Source organism: Eucalyptus grandis, chromosome 4, assembly GCF_016545825.1.
Source record: "Eucalyptus grandis isolate ANBG69807.140 chromosome 4, ASM1654582v1, whole genome shotgun sequence".
NCBI lineage: Eukaryota > Viridiplantae > Streptophyta > Magnoliopsida > Myrtales > Myrtaceae > Eucalyptus > Eucalyptus grandis.
The window spans coordinates 14,787,812-14,806,554 of record NC_052615.1 but is presented as its reverse complement, the minus strand read 5'-3'; the positions used below and the strand labels follow the sequence as shown (position 1 = coordinate 14,806,554).

General features: G+C 36.6%; 1 protein-coding gene across 1 annotated transcript; it reads right to left on the bottom strand.

Annotated features, from left to right (window-relative positions):
• Positions 1-17,181: 17,181 nt before the first annotated feature.
• LOC104441159 lies at positions 17,182-18,308 on the bottom strand. The gene is made up of 3 exons (XM_010054167.3): positions 17,935-18,308; positions 17,662-17,835; positions 17,182-17,511 (listed from the first exon to the last, which is right to left on the bottom strand). Exons 1-3 carry the CDS (start codon positions 18,209-18,211, stop codon positions 17,450-17,452), a joined length of 513 nt encoding a protein of 170 aa, XP_010052469.1. The 5' UTR covers positions 18,212-18,308; the 3' UTR covers positions 17,182-17,449.
• Between the last annotated feature and the right edge of the window lie 435 nt (positions 18,309-18,743).

Genomic DNA, 18,743 nt, shown 5'->3' with positions numbered 1-18,743 from the left:
TTATATTTACAAGTCTTGGTGGCCAAGAATATATAACACCCAATCTTGCATAATAAGCTGAACTGATTATCGCCCACTCATTTCACATAGTATTTTGCGCCCCACTCACTTCTCAGTTCTTGATACGAATAAAAACCTAAGTTATATGTTCTGAAGTCTATGGACCATAGATGCCTCGCTTACATCCAGTAATTGGAAACCGAGCTCCTTCAGCCTTTTATCACCACCAATGCCGATTTGTTAAAGTCCACAACCACAAGGACCCCATCTCCGCTTACATCTTCATCCTCTGTATGAAAGTTCTTAGCTTTCTATTGAAAGGAGAACACGCTTGTTGATGAGTTTATATCTGGTTTTATTTCTTATTGCTCTAGTTTATTTAAGCACAAGAAGTTGTAACGAAAATACAAAACAAAAGAATTAGAGAAAATATGAAATGCACTACTAACTTTAGCATGCCACTTTTCATAAGAATAAAATGGCACACCAAATTGCATTTTGACATCTCTTTACATTGTGTTGTCATTAATCTATTGTGAGCATAACAATCTATTCTAAATTATAAAAATCAAATAATAAATAATTATAAATTATTGTGATGTTTACTCATTCAAAAATTTATAACTCATAATAAGATGTTATTTTCATAATAGCCCAAATTACTGTTATACTAGTAAAACTCATCTTTTAACTAAAAAGTCAACCCAACCTGGTTCGGCTTAGTGGACCAAATCAATTGAATTGGCCAAGCCCATAAGAAGAATGAAGGGAGAATTAAGACAATTGGAAAGCCTTGGGTTGACCTAATTATAAGCCCAATTGGGTCCAGCCCATTGAGCCAAAAAATTCAAGCCCACTAGTCCACTTGAGAATTCAACCAGCCTAGAAAGCAATAGGAAAATATTGGTTTTGGTCAATTACTTAGCCTCTAAGGTTTAATCAAGGTGATTTATGTTACCCATTCAATCTTAGCCACCTAAGGTGCCATGTCACCCATCATGTGCCTTAATCAAGAGCTAATATAATTTTATTGGCCATTATGCAGTGAACCTTAGCCATTGGATTACTTGATGACCTATAGGGCTAAGATCACTTAGTTTTAATTTTTTTCTTTTAATTTTCCTCACATTTTCCCTCTTGGTTGAACGCTTGCATCATAATTGGAGATTAGCCATAAATAATTGGAGATTAGCTATAAATTTTTTGAGAAAAATTCTCTCTCTCTCTCTCTCTCTCTCTCTCTCTCTCTCTCTCTCTCTCATATCTTCTCTCTCGACTAGATTTCCTCATTTGCTAGACCAATTCTAGTGTTGACTCAATGTCATCTTCATGCGACCTTGGTGAGTCCTTGAGTTGGTCATGGTTGGAGCCACTCCTCATTCTCAATGAAGGTCCCTCGATTTGGTCAATTTTACTTGTTGCTCTCTGGAAGTTCTAATCAAAGGTAGGATTTCAATTTTGATTACAATTTCATACAATCATCCAATGATAGTAACGTTGATTATAGTATAAAATTGAAAGTTGTCTTCAATTTATAAACAATCCTATGTTTGGAGGTGATGAAATTGATTAGGTAATAATAGTTAAAACTAGTTCAATTTCTTTCCAAAAATTAAAGCTAATTGCATGATTAAATCACTCGAGGACTATAATCTCTTGATGACTGAATAATCTAGGTTGAAGGTTTGGTGTCAATTTTGGTATATAGTTGTTGATTGAGCTTGATTTCATGTTGTTTGAAGAAATCCTCAGGAGTTAAGCTTAGTTCAAGTTCAATAGATGATCACATGAAAAATTTCTCTCCAAATTTGCATGTGGTCGAACCTCCCACAGTATGATTTTGATGATCATTGAGTATTATTTTGCTCCAAGTTTGATTTATGTTAGACGAAAGTGGAATATGAGTAATTAGAATGGATTTTTGAGTTGATTATTTAAAATTTCCTTGATTTGTATGATGATTTAGATGTTCTTATGAGTTTGAAGGTTAGTTTGAGTATTCATCAAATAAGCTTGAAGACACTATAGTTCTAAAAAAATGATAAGAACACAGGTTGAAAGAGCTTTTGGAGATGTGAAGAGTTTCTAGAAAATTGTAACTTGATCATACCTAAACATGTTCTTTGATATTTTTGAAATAATCTAAAATGAATCAAGAAAACTTGTATTCATAAGATTTGAATAGCTGTTCATAGCTAGTCAAAAGATGTTAAGTTTGATATTTTCAAAAATATATTGAGCTAGCGCAAAATGAGGCCGAGGAGATATTGAGTTCGAAATTCATAGAAGTTAACTTTTAGGCCAAAAATTCAAATTGAGTTCGAAATTCATAGAAGTTAACTTTTAGGCCAAAAATTCAAATTGAGTCCTCAAAGTTAAATTCTTTTAATGCTTGAATTAAGTGGTTGCATGAATGATTGAATGAAATCAATATTGGAGATCAGTGTCCAAGAGCTCGAGGAGGTGGTTTGAGGTGGCAATGAGACTTAGTCTAATTAGCTTAACTTAGTATTGATTAGGCTAGTTTAGTTAATAAACATAGAAAATAATAATCAAAAGGGATATCTTCAATAGAAATCTTAAGGCCTCGTTTGGTTCGGGTTTAGGGGAATATCCTTGGGGAAATACAAAGGCCTTTACTCTAAAGGGGTTTGGTGAAATGCAAATACTGTTTGGTAAACTATAATTAAAAAGATGCCTTGAGATGCAATTTGGGGAAAATGCTGTTTGGTAAACACATACATTTGGAAAGTCCTTTCATGTGCCAATCTTAAAATTTTGCAATTTTAATTTGTTTAAAATCAAAAACAAAAAGCAGCGTGATCGCAGGTTTTCTGTGTCTTAAATTCTGTTACCAAATTCCTAATTACTCCAATGGATGGCTCGTTCACCGACTCAACTCATGCATTTCTAGGCGGGATAGGACGATGTCGGGATATAAAAGAACTTTCCTTTTGGGCAATTAAAAGTTGGTTTTCATGTACATTTTTTTTTTTATATATATAAATGACATATCGTTATAAATGAACCTAAATCTTCATAAATGTTGAAAATATAACACTATTCCTTAATTTATTTATTATTTATTATATTTTTCCTCTTTTTATATTATTTTCATTATTATTTCTTTTTTTCCCTTTCATCATTTTTAATAAAAAATTATCAAATAGTAAATTGTACTAACATATTTAAAATACAAAAATACCTAAAATATATAATAAATATAAATAGTTAATTTATAGATTGAATTTTTATTATAAAATAGAATTAAAATTGAATATATAAATTAAAATAAGATTAATTAAAATAATTTTTTATTTTTTATTTTTATTTTCTATAATTCAAATATTATTTATATTGAAATATAATTTCAATTTTGTTAATTTAATAAGTTTGTTATTCAAGAAAAAATAATTTTCCTATTATGGACATTAGAAATCCTGTCCACCTTTATCCCACCTCCCCATGAGATAATTTTATCCTGTCTATATCCCTTATATCCGACTTTATCCTTCACCACATAGGATTTTTTTTTTTTGGGTATGAAATTTTTTTTTTTGTATGAAACTTCGCCATAATTCACCCTAGATTAATTTAACCCAAAAACAATTTTCTGCAGCTTTCATCTTTCAGTGCTTCACCAACGCCCAAAACTTCAAACTCTTTTGTAGTATTCTAGCATTCTTCACTTTCCATCTTCACATTAATATGGAGCTTTCGCTTGATCTTAAGTCGGCTTTGAATGAAGATCAAGTGAAGCTTCACGTAATTAGTTCGCTACTTGCCGAGGCCACATTCACCATTCAAGATAAGGAGACATTATTTACTTGGACAAAACTTTGTCACTACACCAGTCGATCACATAAATACAAAAGTTACTCTCATATTGGCACCATGGCAATTTAATACTTTAGCAAGGATCACCAAAGGAGAGCTTTGCAATAGGAAATCTGCCTCGTTCATTTACTTCTTACAAAAGGATCCATTCCTAAGTAGGGAAAAAATAACAAGATTTGACATTTTGTAGATCATTTACATTGAATACAAAGCATGCATTTTATCTCTATAAGTTGTACATTTATATTAGGAGTGGCTCAAGTAGGACAATAAGAATTAAGCACCACAAAGGTGCAATAGTCCAGCAAGATATCAACCAAAGAGAGTAATCGAGGCTAGGCAAATGGAAGAGCCAAAATATCGAGGCTATTCAAATTTCAGCTAAAGCCCATTTGCATGTTTGCCTTAGCCACCTACGCTAATTTGGTGACTTCTGTTTGGTATTAGTGTCTGACTGCGAAAACCTGAGATCTCATCTATATGCATATGCATTTCTCTATAACCTAACTTTTTATTATCAAGAGAGTAATCACAACTTTGGTTCCTCAATTAGCCAGGGCCTAGCCCAAAATTTTCTATCATTCTCTTTCTGCCAAAATAGTAAAGATCACCACATCATTGTTGGGTGAAAGAAGGACATCCATTGCATCTCACATAAGAAATACAACTAAAAACTTACAACAAAGGAGGTAGGGTAGCATGAATCATCAGTTAAGAAGCATCTTTAACGACCAAATTAGGCATAATTAGTAACACTGATATTGCATTAGAATGACATTATTAACACCAAATCCAAATCCATTGGATAAGAGAGAATATACATGTACAGCACCAATTCTGTTCATTCCATTTTGGTGGACTCACTAGAAAATCCTACCATACACTGGGACAACACCCAACATGGTACTTGAGAGATTAAGGAAAGTACACAAGCATTTCAACTTTTGTGGACTAGTATAATCGAATGTTTGAGAATTGAGAATCGATATGCTGAAATAGCAAGTAAAGATTGAAACATACTCATATAAGAAAAAGCATATGCATTTATCTACCTAGCCTACGAAAACTGGAAATTTAGTGTCCTTAAACAGCCGCTCATACATTATTTGATTTCCAGGATGCTGGGGTTCAACATTAAAATCCTAAGATACCATAAGACTGATGTTCCACTCTGGGTGTTAGCATAAGCTTTTTTTTTTTTTTTTTTTTTGGTGACCTAGGAAACCCTGAAAGCCAACAGCCGGCAGGAAGAACTTGGGAGCAACATGGGAAAATCACCACCCCATGTCACGGGTAAGTCGCCAAGTAACTCCACCAGCCCGCTTGCGTTGCAAGGGCTTCGAACCTCTCCCCTCCCACGCAGAGGATCACTGAAGCCTACCTAGCGAAGCCACCACGGCCGGTGGTGTGTTAGCATAAGTTATTCAAGCTAAAAACATACATAAGTTTTAATTCCACTTCTATAATCACTCAATTTATTATGTTCACTAGATTCATTTGCTATAGTTTTGTATAACCATGGAAATTTAGATAAGTCTTTTTTTTTCATGAGGCAGAATGCTGACTACTAATAGCATCTACTTCTATTACAAGTGGGACAGGTGGGATTTCACCCATTGCAACTCAAGGTAAGTGAAGAAAAGGTTTCCTGTGGAAAACCTTTGGGCCTCCAACACCTATTACTACTTTAGTGACAATATTGAATTGGAGAAGGGAAAATCAGATGATACGTCCATGTATCTCTTCCAGTAAGAGCTTATATAAACTAAATATATTCGAGATTAATAAAAAAAATAACGCAACCTACAAACAATAAGACGCCTAAAAATCCTTAGGCTCGGATAAGTAAATTTTTGTCATGAGCATAATAGCCATCATCCAGTAACTGTTCTCTTACCAGAAAGCCACATGGCATTACCGCTGCAATTATGTTCATCCACATGCTATGATAAACCCCACTAGTGAAAGAAGACGATCCATTTCAAACAAAAAAGAAATATAACCATCTTCTTATGCTACATAATCGCCAATGTAACAAGAGCTACTGGCCTACATACCCGCTAAATCCCATATTGAAACTTAACCAAGACTAAACCACCGACAAGAAAACATTACAGCGAAAGCTACCTCAGAATTCACGTTGCGCCTCAACCTAATAATATGCTACGATCTCTCGCCAAATCAGAACATGCCACTTTAGCCATAAGATATTTAATTACCCACACAAATTTTCACAAAAATTGCAACATGAATTGAGAAAATCTAACCTAGATAGAAGTGAGCGAAAGCGTGAGTGCGACAGGAAAGCTCGAGGGCTGCGAGCGTGAAAGAGTGATGTGAGGAAGAGAACTCAAACCCCCGCCAACCGTGAGGGAACGCTACTTCAAGCATGAAAGGGGGAGTCATCAAGGTACGAGAAAGGTAAGGGACTTCCATACATTCGAACAGAACCAAGGAAATCTTACTTGAGAGGCGAGTGAATGTGACGGTCGGACACAAAACAATCGTGAGGTAGAGAGAGGTGTGAGAGCGTAAGAAGAGTAATGCCCACAGCCCTCGTGAGTAATCTCATGCAGAATCTTCAGTGGCGATCGCAAAATCGGATGAACGAGCGATGGAATCAAAGCTTTCGAGCTTACCCAATTGCCCTGTGACGAGCGTGAGAGTAGAACGGCAAGAGGTGATCTTCGAGGTTGTGATGGCTGATCTTGAATGGACACCTGAGAGCAACTCACGAAGGAGACAGTGAGGGACGGCGGAGAGAGGTGTGAGAGTGCAGAGGAGGCGTGAGGCTACAGAAAGCATGAGGCTATAGTAAGGAAGATGAGGCTTAGGTTTTTCTATTTAGAAAAGGGTAAAAATGGATTTTGGTTAATAAATGAGGACAAAATGGGCAACTAATATATTTTCATTAAACAAAGAAGTTGCATTCCGAAAATGCTACCTCTTAAATGCACCTCTACCCTCCATTCCCCTAAAGACCTTTGAAGTCCCTTGGAGATGCAATTGCATCTTCCCAAAGTCCTCAAAAAATTGAACCAAACACCACCTACATTTGCCCAAACCCCTTTAGAGCCCCAAAGCCCCTTCCAAATGTTGAACCAAATGGGGCTTAAATCCATCACAACAATGTAATTTAGTCTCAAAACTTTCGAAAAGTACAATTAAGTCACAAAACTTGTTAAATTAGTACAATAGAAAATGTTAACGTGGCTTTTTTTTTATTACTTTTTCTATCCTATGTAGCGTTGATGTGGCTAAAGCAAGAAAAATAAGCCCACAACAACGTTGTTTTGGTCCAAATTTGATTTTAAATATAAATATTAATTAATTTTTTTAAAAAAAATAGAGGTTGCAAGCCAACAAGAGCCTGCATGCCAACATTTTCCATTACTTAAGGCATAGGCTTTGTGTTGGAAGATGAGTAGGGGAAGCAAATGTCCCACCTCTTACCACCCAAAGGATACAACTTCAACCAAAACCAACAACCTGTTATCAAAATAAATATCTCCATCAACAAATATATATCTAATAAATAATAGTTTGGTTGTGTTATTAGAATTTCTATAATCCATCAAAAGAATATTTACAACTTCAATTATTGCCTAAATCCAATAGCATCAACTTAATCAAATACAACTAACTAAGTTCATACCCAAAAATCCAACTCCCAAAAGCCTCGTCGATGGCACCCTCATACGATTAGTTGCTAGCTGAGAACTTGAAAAAAAAATTAAAGACAAATAGAATGATCAACCACGGTCCAGCGAGTAGTGCATCTCTTCAAAACAAATCAAGCAACCACTTGGCATAAACATATCAAATCAAATATGACTTATTCCATTTTAACAAAGTTTTATACAAATTAGAAATACTCATTTGGGGTTAGAATCCCCACCTTCTTAGGGGAGTTGGGGTGGGAACAATTTAGTTTCAAGAGTAAGTTTCGACCCCCAAGTCCTGCAAGAAGGTAGGGCAAAAGTTTGAGAGTGAGAGTTAGCGTATGAATAGAATAGGATCAACCAAAAAAAAAAAAAAAAAAAAACTCATTTAATTCATTGTCACAATTCAAACATCAATGGTCAAATTTGTTAATCAATCTCATTAAATCATGCATTGATGGTTTGTTTCATTGGCTAATCTTAATTTGCACATCAATGATCAATTTCATACTCAATATCCAACTAAAGGCTCTAGAGATGACTCACAAAAAACTTGCCTTATCATAAATCACTTAATTCTTGAGCAATGTATATTAATAGTACAAGGCTCTAGTGGGGTTTTCATGAGACTCACGTCGCCATATGGCACTTAATCCTTAACCACAAGACCTTAGAGATAACTCTCCAAAGACTCATGTCACCATGTAGCACTTAGCATTGACTAACGCGTGTCAATAGTATAAGACCTTATGGTGGTTTTTATGAGATTGACGTCGTTGTGTTACCCTTAGCCCTTAACCACAAGGCCTTAGAGTTAACTCTCACAATATTCACATTACCATGTGGCACTTAGGGTGCGTTTGGGAGTTGCATTTGCAAAAGACTTTAGACACCCAAAGTCCTTTGGGCCAAATATTGTTATTTGGCAAAAAATTTGCAAACCCCTTTGAGGAAAAGTGGGCATTTAGAATGCTGAAAGCCCAAAGTAGATAGGAGGCTGCCTTGGGCTTTCAACTTTCTCGGCATGCCCATGTGGTATTGTACAATCTTTTCTCTTTTCTAAAACTGTCCTCACCAACCTTTTGTTTTTATGTTTTTACCCTTGTTTTGTGACATTGTTCATCTTTCTCGAGCTGTGAGGGGCTAGTGCTGGCTTGAGAGATGTCGGTGGGTCACATCGACCTAGGTGACTATCGCCAGAGGGTTAGGTGACCTCCGCTGGTCGCTACGCGCGCGACCACGGTAGAGGTTGCCTTCTAGGTTGCCGTAACTCGCGAGGGATCGCCCAACCCATATTGGTGGCCCCCTCATCATGGTCGCATGGCACGGCAACCCACGGAGGTTGATGCGATCCAAACCTGATTCACAGCGATCTAGATCTAGGTCACTTGAGCCGCCAGCAAGCTCGAAGCACTTGGAGAGTTCAATGGCGCAAAGGGAGTCCGGTGGGTGGTTGTGGCGACGACGAGACAGGCGTCGGTGACGTAGGAGCAAAGGGAGAGGTCAAGGGCGGCAACCTTAGGGTAGTGGGTGAGGGCAGTGGAGAGGTGCTGGACCACTAGGCTTCTACTTCTTCATGGTCTCAATAAGAGAGATGATGGAAAAGAAGATGGAGGAGTAGATGATGGTGGAAGAGGAGGAGAATATGTTGTGGTGATAAGTTTGGCAATGCGATCTCGACAACGCACGACTAGGCGGCCCTCGCTAAGGTAATGTGACCTTTGGCGGCCTTCACCTAGGTTGCATAACCCTCATTGACCCCCCTAGCAACTCTCATCAATGGTCTCCGACAACCACTAAAGGTCTTCAACCTAAGACATTAGCCACCAATGTTAGATTTCGATTGCCGGTGGCCGCCTACCCTTTGCCAACCAACTATTTTTTTCATTTTTTTAAATCACAAAAATCATTTGTAAATGCAAATTTCTCCAAATACTATTTTGCTCAAAGGTACTTCACAAAGGACTTTTAAATTACAATTTACCTAATGCAATTTATATTTTACAAAGCTCCTTTAACTTAAAGTCCTTTGCATTTTCCCAAAGGCTTTTCCAAAAGTCCAACCAAACTCATCCTTAATATTGACTAACACATATCAATAGTACCCCCTTTAGGTAGCTCCCACGAGACTTGCATTGCCATGTACCATATAGTCCTTTACCAATACATATAACAATGGGTTTCACAAAATAAAACACATAATCTTTCTCAACTCCGTTCATTAAACAAAATATATTTTGCAAGACATTTTTCAAACCATTTATGAATTCTTCATAAACCAAATTCACAAATCGATATGTATAACCTTTCATGCGATTTTTATAGAATGTTTTTTCAAATCATTTGAGAACTTACTTCATAAATTAGTTCACAAAAAATATATAAAAAGAGAGATATATATATATATATATATATATATATATATATAAACTTTTACAACTCTTTTCCTATCACATTCCCAAAACCATTCTTAAATATTAAAGAGTAGTAAATGCTGGACCCAGATTGTTATGCAATAAATGTTATTTCATGACTCAAAATATATCACTTTTGAAATATGTTGTCACAAACTCGAAGAAAACATAGCACCACTCACTTGGAAAAGCCCAAAACCAAATAATATAGCTATTGAAGCCAACAATACTATAATCTTATCAATTATATGAGAAACAACTTTAAATTCAAGTAAAAAGCTACCTCGACTATAACAAATTAAACTTAAGCACTAACCAAATGACTCCAATATTCCCACAAATCATTTGTCCAAAGCGATTATTAAAAGTCATTCGCAATGTAAAGCTTGTGTGTCAAACTTGGTCACCTCATAACTCTCTCTATCGAGCTTCATTTCAAGCAAGCTTATTTTCTAAAGAAAGCCTTTTTGAAGTATTGGAAGACACTTAACTTAGCTGACTAAAAATCAAGCACATACTGTCAATTACGCATGCCCAACATTGAAAATTCATTTTAAGCAAACCATAAGTGTAAACCGAGTTTTGTAAAATCCTACAACTCCACAACACCCTAAAATATGAAATCCCCATAACTTCTCAATTTAACCACTCTTAAATCAGATTTTACATATCAAATTTCACTTAATTCTGAATTTAAGCCCTAATTCTGAAAACTATTCCTATTAGATGACCAAATGACTTAAATCATTACTGAGTGTTATGAAAAAGTGTTGATCCAAGGCATCTATGGCATGTAAATGCAAATTTCCTTCTTCCCTTTTGCTCTCTCTTTCTTCTTCTTTCTTTTCGTTTCACTCTTTTCTCCTTGTATGTTCTCTCTCTCCTTATAATTGAGCAAAGCCCACTTTTCTCTTCTTTGTTGACCGGTCAAATTTTTTTTCTTTTTACCTTTTAACTTGTTGACCACACAAATATTATAGCAAATGAGAATTGAATGTGAAAAATGGATTTAGAATTTGAAATTTTTGTAAGGAGGAAGAAAACCAAAGGCAAGAACCAGAAATTGTCCAATACCATCTTCTTCACTTCTTAAATCCATGTTCTCCAAGACATGGCCTAAGGAAGAGCCGGTTGTTTTACTTTAACTCTGCTTCGTGAGCTCTTATCCATTTTTATTCTCACTATTTTAGTTTTATGTTAAATCATTACCGAGCATTACGAAACAGTATTAATCCAACTTGACAACACGTCCATGGCGTATGTATCTGAGTTTTCTCATTATTTTAGTTTTATGTTAAATCATTACCGAGCGTTACGAAACGGTGTTAATCTAACTTGACAAGACGTCCATGGCGTATGTGTCTGAGTTTTCTTCTTCCCTTTTCCCCCTCTTTCTTCTTGTTTGTTTTCTTTCCTCTCTTTCCCTTTCTTTTTTCGGTGCTCTCTCTTTCTCTCTCTAATTGAGTAAAGCCCGCTTCTCTCCTCTTTGTTAACAGGTCAAATTTTCCATTTTTTTTTTTTAACTTTTTGACTTGTTGACCATACAAATATTACAGCAAATGAGAGATGGACGTGAAAAATGGAGTTAGAATTTGAAATTTTTGTGAGGAGAAAGGAAACCGAAGGCAAAAACCAGACATTGTCCTATGCCATTTTCTTCACTTCTTAAATCCATGTTCTTCATGACATGGCCTTAGGAAGAACCGGTTGTTTAACTTTAACTGTGCTTCGTGAGCTCTTATCCAGTTTTATTATCACTATTTTAGCTTTATGTAGGCACATGAATTTGAAACAAAATCATAAAATGGGAATTTATCACGTGGTTAAATAGTATGTACATGGGTTCTTCTTTAAAAAAAAAAAAATTTCTTTAGTCGACTCACGCCAATAGATTCGCCAAGGTATCTCTTCGCTAACTTGAACTAATCGAAAGAAAATTGAGGGCTATGATTATGGTTGATTCTTTAGCCAGCGAAACCTCAGCATTGCGAGTGCACAAGTACATTTGTGGTAGGTCAATGAAGACCCATATCAAGCCTTGGGTATGTGCAAATTCTCAATATTGTAATTTACACAGATATATGAAACTCAAATTCAATAAGTATTACAGTTTTCTGTGATGATTGAAATGAAAAGATAATGACAGCAAATTAACGAAATTTTGGGGGCAACTCTAGAGTTTGTGTAAAGGATCGAGACTTAATTTAATGGAAAGGAGTATGGAGGAAAATGGAAAACTACTACGTTATTAAAAGTTAAAAAATTGGCACTTGACACTAGGCAAATTAAATATAAAATTCAGGTTTATTTTAATGTCTCTTTTAGTTCCATAAAGTAAATTTCAGAAAAAATTATTTGGTTTATCTTAAACTATCTTAATTTCTGAAAATAATTGCAAAGAGATACATTCAATGTTGGTTTGTGACTTCCGGTGATTGGCAGTAAATCGATAAAATCCGAAATGTTTTGTGTCTTACTTTATGATCAATGAGTCAAAACAAACGAATTTGTGTATTCTTGCTCCTCTCCAATTTTAGATTTGCTGTTTAATTTGTTCAAATGAATGTTTGAAATGCCCTTCTCACCATTAAAATTTTACGTTTCTTTTCTCTTCATCTTTTTTCTTTAGATAGGCCATCGAAAGAAGCTTAAGAAATTACTGGGATTGTATTCCTCTGAACACAGCCACATTTACAGTTGGGGAATTAAAGACTCTAAGGACAGTATTTATTCGAGAACAAGACCTCATATTTAATTCATATGTTTATCTTCATTCCCGATTCTCCAACACATTTAACGTAAAAGGATAGATTTTAGACCAACAAATTGAATTTATCAAAAGGGAAAAGGTAAACAACTAGCAGGTCATATGAGAGATATGCTGAGGTGAATTAGTTGAGAAAAGGGTAGAAAAGAGCCATTAGAAAATAAAAAAGAATGTATTGAATCAATATTATATATATAACCCTGTGGTAAGCTGTTTGTAGTTCTATGTCCAAAGTATCATTTTCATCCTTGCGGGGGAAGCTTTTAAAAAAAATTCATTATAGTCGAGGAAGACGTGGAAAATTAAAACAGGGGCTTTATTAATTAGGAATATATATATATACATATGTATGTATATATATACATTTCGATATATGTAAATTTATAGTTCTGTACATGTAGAGATATATTCTTTTTAAAGAACGGGTTTCCACGTTCCAAAAGAATGATGATGCATTCTGTTACTGTTCTCGTAAGTCAAGTAGCAGGTAACTTTTCTATTGCCTCGCGTCTTGGACAGCACATACACTTGGCGTCTGCACGCCGGCTCATTCGTTCTTTCCTGTCAACTATGGCAACTCCTCATATAAAGTCTAACATTGACCACACTTCCCCATACTGATTATTGACCTTATGTGGACGATGATCAATAAAAACCCTTCGTTTTTCCACAGGAAATGAGCACGATTCCCATCATTTTTGCTCAGCAATTACTCATCCCTTGATTATCTTACAAACTCATAAAAATAATATTTTCTTTCTCTTTTTGTCTTTTGGTGTTTTGTCATTATAGAGATTGCCCCACGGAATGGAATTAACAACTCCGCTGAACTACCCGACAGCTTTAGCAGCAAGATGAGAGCTCACAGCAACCAACAGAATTTCTTTCCTACGCGGCATGTTACTCTCGTGAGGTTATGCTTTGTTTAACCAATCTAAGACAAGCTCCCATTTGAGGTACCTCATTCTCAATGTCTCCTCCTCAGCAAGATTTATCCCAATTGGCCACTCACTTGAAGTTCAGTCCATCCTTCATTTGCGCCATGTGAATTGGCGATGCTCATATCGTCATGTAATGAGGTATGCTCAAAAGAAGTAAACGAACTTCTTTGACAATTGAACATGGTTGATCAGTGGTCTGTGATATGTGTTTTATGGTTTGTTTTTAGGGAGCTTCTGGCGAAATGCTTGAGGCTTCCCGGACCAAAGACTTGCTCCAAGAGATCATCAAAGGCATTTAATTAGACAAAAGTTTTATAGTCAGGAGAGATCTTGAGACAAAATAAAATGAGGGACACTTCTCCAATCTTCTGTTATCTTCCCCAGATACATTATCCTATGCATTCATGATTATGTAAGGACTGGTGATTGATTCCGTGGATTTAGCAGTTGGAAAGTCAGATTAAGCTTGAAATCTATGCATAAGAATGATTTACACTTTTTATACGTAACAACAACATGATGGATCATCTGTAGAATCAAAGATCTCTCTGAATGGCTGGAACAATTAAAACTGTCTTCAGTTCATAGTGTGTGATGCATAGTGTGTGATGATAAGTGACCCTCAAGAGGCTGAGAGATTTAAGTAGTAAACTGTCTTCAGTTCATCATGCCTGTCAAGAGAGGCAACTAAGAAATCAGGAACATGGGATACCGAACAGAGTTGTCTAATGTGATCTGACTCTTGCCTCTAGACGTTCTCACTCAAAACTCTTTTCATATTTTACATCAAGACACAAATTTCGCAATCTGTTTGATTCCACGTGACTCTGATTTTGCAGCTGAGATTTAATATATTTCGATTCATTAACTTGTTCACAGTCACTGCACGCTTGTCCTGTCGTAATAGAGCATGACATATCCAACGAGACAGAGAGGTATTCCCTGGAAAAAGGGAAGAAAGAATCTAATTTAATAAAATTTCTCTTCACAAGAGTGCTGAACGATCGTGTGATTGCGTTAGAAAGACAGAGTGGTTATTGCTTGTCTTATGTAATCTGACAATTCATCTTCACTGACTGTGCATATGAAAACAATAGTTTAAAGTCTCAATACATGGTCCTAAGATGTTTCCTCAGATCTAACCTATCCAAACACAACCTCCCCTTGTTAAATGCTAAAGCATCTACCTAAGTTTTGACGCCTGCTTTTCTTCACGCTCTCATTGATTTGCAGTGTTCATACTGTGGTCTTACCAGCTTTTTCGAGATTACTTTACAAAGAAGGGATGAATTCAATCATACCTGTCCCCTTATAAATAAACCTCTTTTGTTTCATACATTTGCATTGCTCTGCATCTTGGTCCAAGAATCCTTCAAGGCAGCAATTTCATGGCTCAGCTGCATCCAGTCATGTATATTGCAACGGCCATGTTTTTCATGTTCGTGGCAGAGACATGGGCAAATGATGATTGGGGCATGTCAGGATTACTGACGGAGAGAAGTTTACATCCACCTGCTCTGAGCCCGGCTCCATCTGAAGGTGGAATTGGATCGAGTGTGATGACAGAAGCTCCAGTGATGAGAGCCACAAGAAGAGTACAAAGGCATCATTCCTCTACTGCGGCTGGTGGGGATGTGATCCTGGGAGGATTTGTGATGGCCTTGGTCATAGTAGTCTTGTGCTACATTCAGGTTACAAGAAAGAGAAAAGAGAGTGATCACACCTGAGAATCTCGAAGTTTTGAGTCATTCACATCTGATGTTTATTCTTCATGTCAAGAAGAAAATAGACCAGCGATTGTGATTGGCATGCAAAATAGGCACCAAAAGGTGTCTAGAAGGATGGTAGTAGTGCATTGTGTAATAGACGTTATGTTAGTGCATTTGTAAATAGAAAAAGAGGCAGTTTGTACGCTATATTGATTGAGTGTTTAATTTAGAATGATCGGATTGAGTAGTGACTCCATAACACTAAAACCACATTGATCTCTTTATGTAGTTTACTGTTGAGGCGAGGCAGTTTCATATCTTTTCTCTACTGGTCCAGATTGGTTTTTGACAAGCAGTAAGGCTGTTGCCTTGGTCAGGCATTACAGATAATCACAATTCATGTATGCACCGACAGATTTATCCAGCAGGATATTAGGTAAGTCATATGAACAACCTAAATCCCTTCACTATATGAGATGCAGTTCAAACATACTCGAGACACGATATCACAAGCCGAGAATAACAGTTACAGACGAGAATTAGTCCAGAAAGGATCCAGGGTTATTAACCCTCACTATCGAGTTTGGTAATCAAACACTGGAAATATCCAATTAACTGGTAAATTACAAACGGATTGAGTGGAGAAGGTGAGGGAGACTGGAAGAATGTGCGCTCTATGTGCACCTAAAGCACCTTGGGCTTGAGTGATGTGCACCTAAAGCACCTTGGGCTTGAGTAAGCACACAAAAAAAAAAAAAAAGAAGGGAAAGCGAAGAAGTTATATCCAATACACAGCACAAGCAAAGGTACCTGTAAAGACTATGAAAATAAAATCCTACCATGGAAATGTGGTAACGGAAGTGTGGTTTTAGTACAGTAGCGAACAAATGGCTGAAAGAAAGAAGCGCCGGTTGCCAGAGACTAAAATTTTTTAAGAATGATATAATATTAAAGCAGAGCTCTGGTGAACAGAGAGGTCATACTAATATAATGTAGTGCAATAGAGATGTGAGCTGCTATGAGCGATGAGACATGGAAAAGTAGAGCACATGTTTTCAAACCTTAAAGCTTTCGTTTATTTTGTTCGTCCCTTGCTTTGACTAGAAACCGTCTACATTTATGCCTCGCAAGTCCAACCAAAGACCAAGAAGACAAGATTTCTCCAGTTTTAATTGCCTCCTTGAAAATCCAACTTCCTGGAAACTCCGTGGGCATGCATGCTCAATAAAGTATTACTTTGTAGGTTGAATGACAGCACTAAAGTTCATTCTTTGTCTTGCCTATTAATGCCAAAAGATCTGAATTAGGTACGAGCTGTGATTCTACAAAACATATTGCGAGTTACATCTTTTCTGCAAAAGTTGGAGCTTATGAAGCACTTCTTGACACATTGTGTGGTGTCATCATCTTCCAGCGCATCCCCAATTAATCAAGATGACACATTCTTCAAGTATAATCTTCAAGTTCAACACGATGTTCATTTCATATTATGTCCATCTTTTTCAATGATTTCGTACACCCTTCAAATTGTTTTATTATTTTTATATGTGTGGCCTCGTATGTCCGCTCAATCTGTCATGTGTCTTCACCGGCAATTGTATAAAACAACAAAAGTTAGCTATTATACCTCTGGCACCACAGAACATTACAAGCAAAATTATGGTACAATACCGTGTGGTTTTTTATGCTCAGGCGAGAGAAATTAGGGTCTCTGCCTGCGTGATGTCAATCTCTAGTCATATCCCATGAAATGGCTTGACCAACAGACGAGAGATAAGTGAGATTAATTTGTGACGGTTCTTTCTTTCTTTTTCTTGTGCTTTATGCAAGAAAATTAATAACAATCAATCAGAATCAAAAGATTGAATGGTAATGATCTGAACTCGGTTCTTCCAAATGGGGAGGGCTTCACCAACTTCGATTCACAAACTCATCCCCAACATACAATTTCTATATCTCCGTCTGCAATATTCATCTATCTCATTTATGAACTTCATTTCCTCGTGCATTTTTACAAGCAAAACTCAGAAGGGGAAAAAGAAAGGAAAGCAAACGCCCAAAACTCCCAAAGACGCTGTACGTACTTAAATTCTCTGAGAAACGAAAATGGAACTGACTTTCATCTCAGAGCTTCAAATCCAATTTTCTTCCTCCCAATATTTGGCTGTAGAACCTCCAAATCTGCAACATCAGTACAAAACGGAAAATAATCAAATTAACTGACAATCTGTTTCAGCTTCTCACCAGAGCACAAGAAACCAAAGAGTTCCGACTTTTTCATTTCTGCCTTAAGGTTGAGAGAGAGACAGAGAGAGACAGAGAGAGAGAGACCTGTAGGCCTACACACAGGAGGGTCTTCAAAGAGAGAAAGAGAGAGCTGCTTATGAGCAACCCCAATATCAAACATTATGACACCAGAAGATGGATCGTCCACAATAATATCCTTCACTGGAAGCCACAGAAACAGCTCTTTCTGAGACAGACCCTCCATTCCCATAAGCTTACCTAAAACCAGTCAAAACCCAAAAGCCAAAAACATCAGAACAGAGAAAAACACAAGAAAGAGATGATTGTCATGCCGAATTCTTGTTGCTCTGTCGCTACCATAAGTGAGATTGGCTCTCACGACGCTGTCGAAGTAGACTCCGGTGTCGAACTTGGCCAGGCAAGGACGGTCCAAGAGGACTTCGAGGAGGCCATCTGGGTGGAGCGCGAAAGACTTGACATCGTGCGGGAAGAGCCCTCCGGGCAAGCCTTGGCTTTGGAGGAGGTTTTGAATGGAGTTGGATGAGGAAGATGACGAGAGAGTGGATTCAGACAAGACGAACAGGAGAGACAGTAGGAGAAAGAGAAAGCGGAAAGATTGCCGTGTCAGAGACATTCTGTGAATGGGAGGAGAGCTTGGGACTGCTGCGAAATGGGTGTTTTCAAATCAGGTTTCATGTTCCTATATTGCAAATAAATTAAGAAAATAGGAACAAAAAAATATGATGCCCTTGCCGTCTTACTATAATATAATGGAACGAGATTCAAGAATTGAATTTTTAATTCGAAATGATCGGCTGGCAAATATATATAAATTTATTCTTCTCATGTACAAAAGTGCTCCTAAAGTTCAAACGTTCCACAAGAAAATGATAATTATGTTTTTATACTCAGCCTAGTGCCAGACAGAGCCTCCCAGACAAAATGAAGTGGAAGATCAAAAGGTCACAGCTTTTTGCCATTTAGTAAAGCCAAATTGATTACTAGAAACTCGGGTCCAATTTAAAAGTTTTCAAAGAAGCTGTTACAGTCATAATTAGGTCTACGTAAATGATTTCGTCACTTGAATTTGCATTCAATTTCCAATTAACACCATTAAAAATCTCAAACCAATATTTATAATATTTTTATCCTAAATTATTTTATGT

What these genes read in the sequence shown, in the direction of transcription:
- LOC104441159 (XM_010054167.3), bottom strand. Translation starts at nt 18,211, where the DNA reads ATGTCTCTGACACGGCAATCTTTCCGCTTTCTCTTTCTCCTACTGTCT. An exon ending in GAGAGCCAATCTCACTTATG is followed by an intron (nt 17,836 to 17,934) that starts GTAGCGACAGAG and finishes GACTGGTTTTAG; the next exon opens with GTAAGCTTATGGGAATGGAG. An exon ending in TCCTGTGTGTAGGCCTACAG is followed by an intron (nt 17,512 to 17,661) that starts GTCTCTCTCTCT and finishes CTGATGTTGCAG; the next exon opens with ATTTGGAGGTTCTACAGCCA.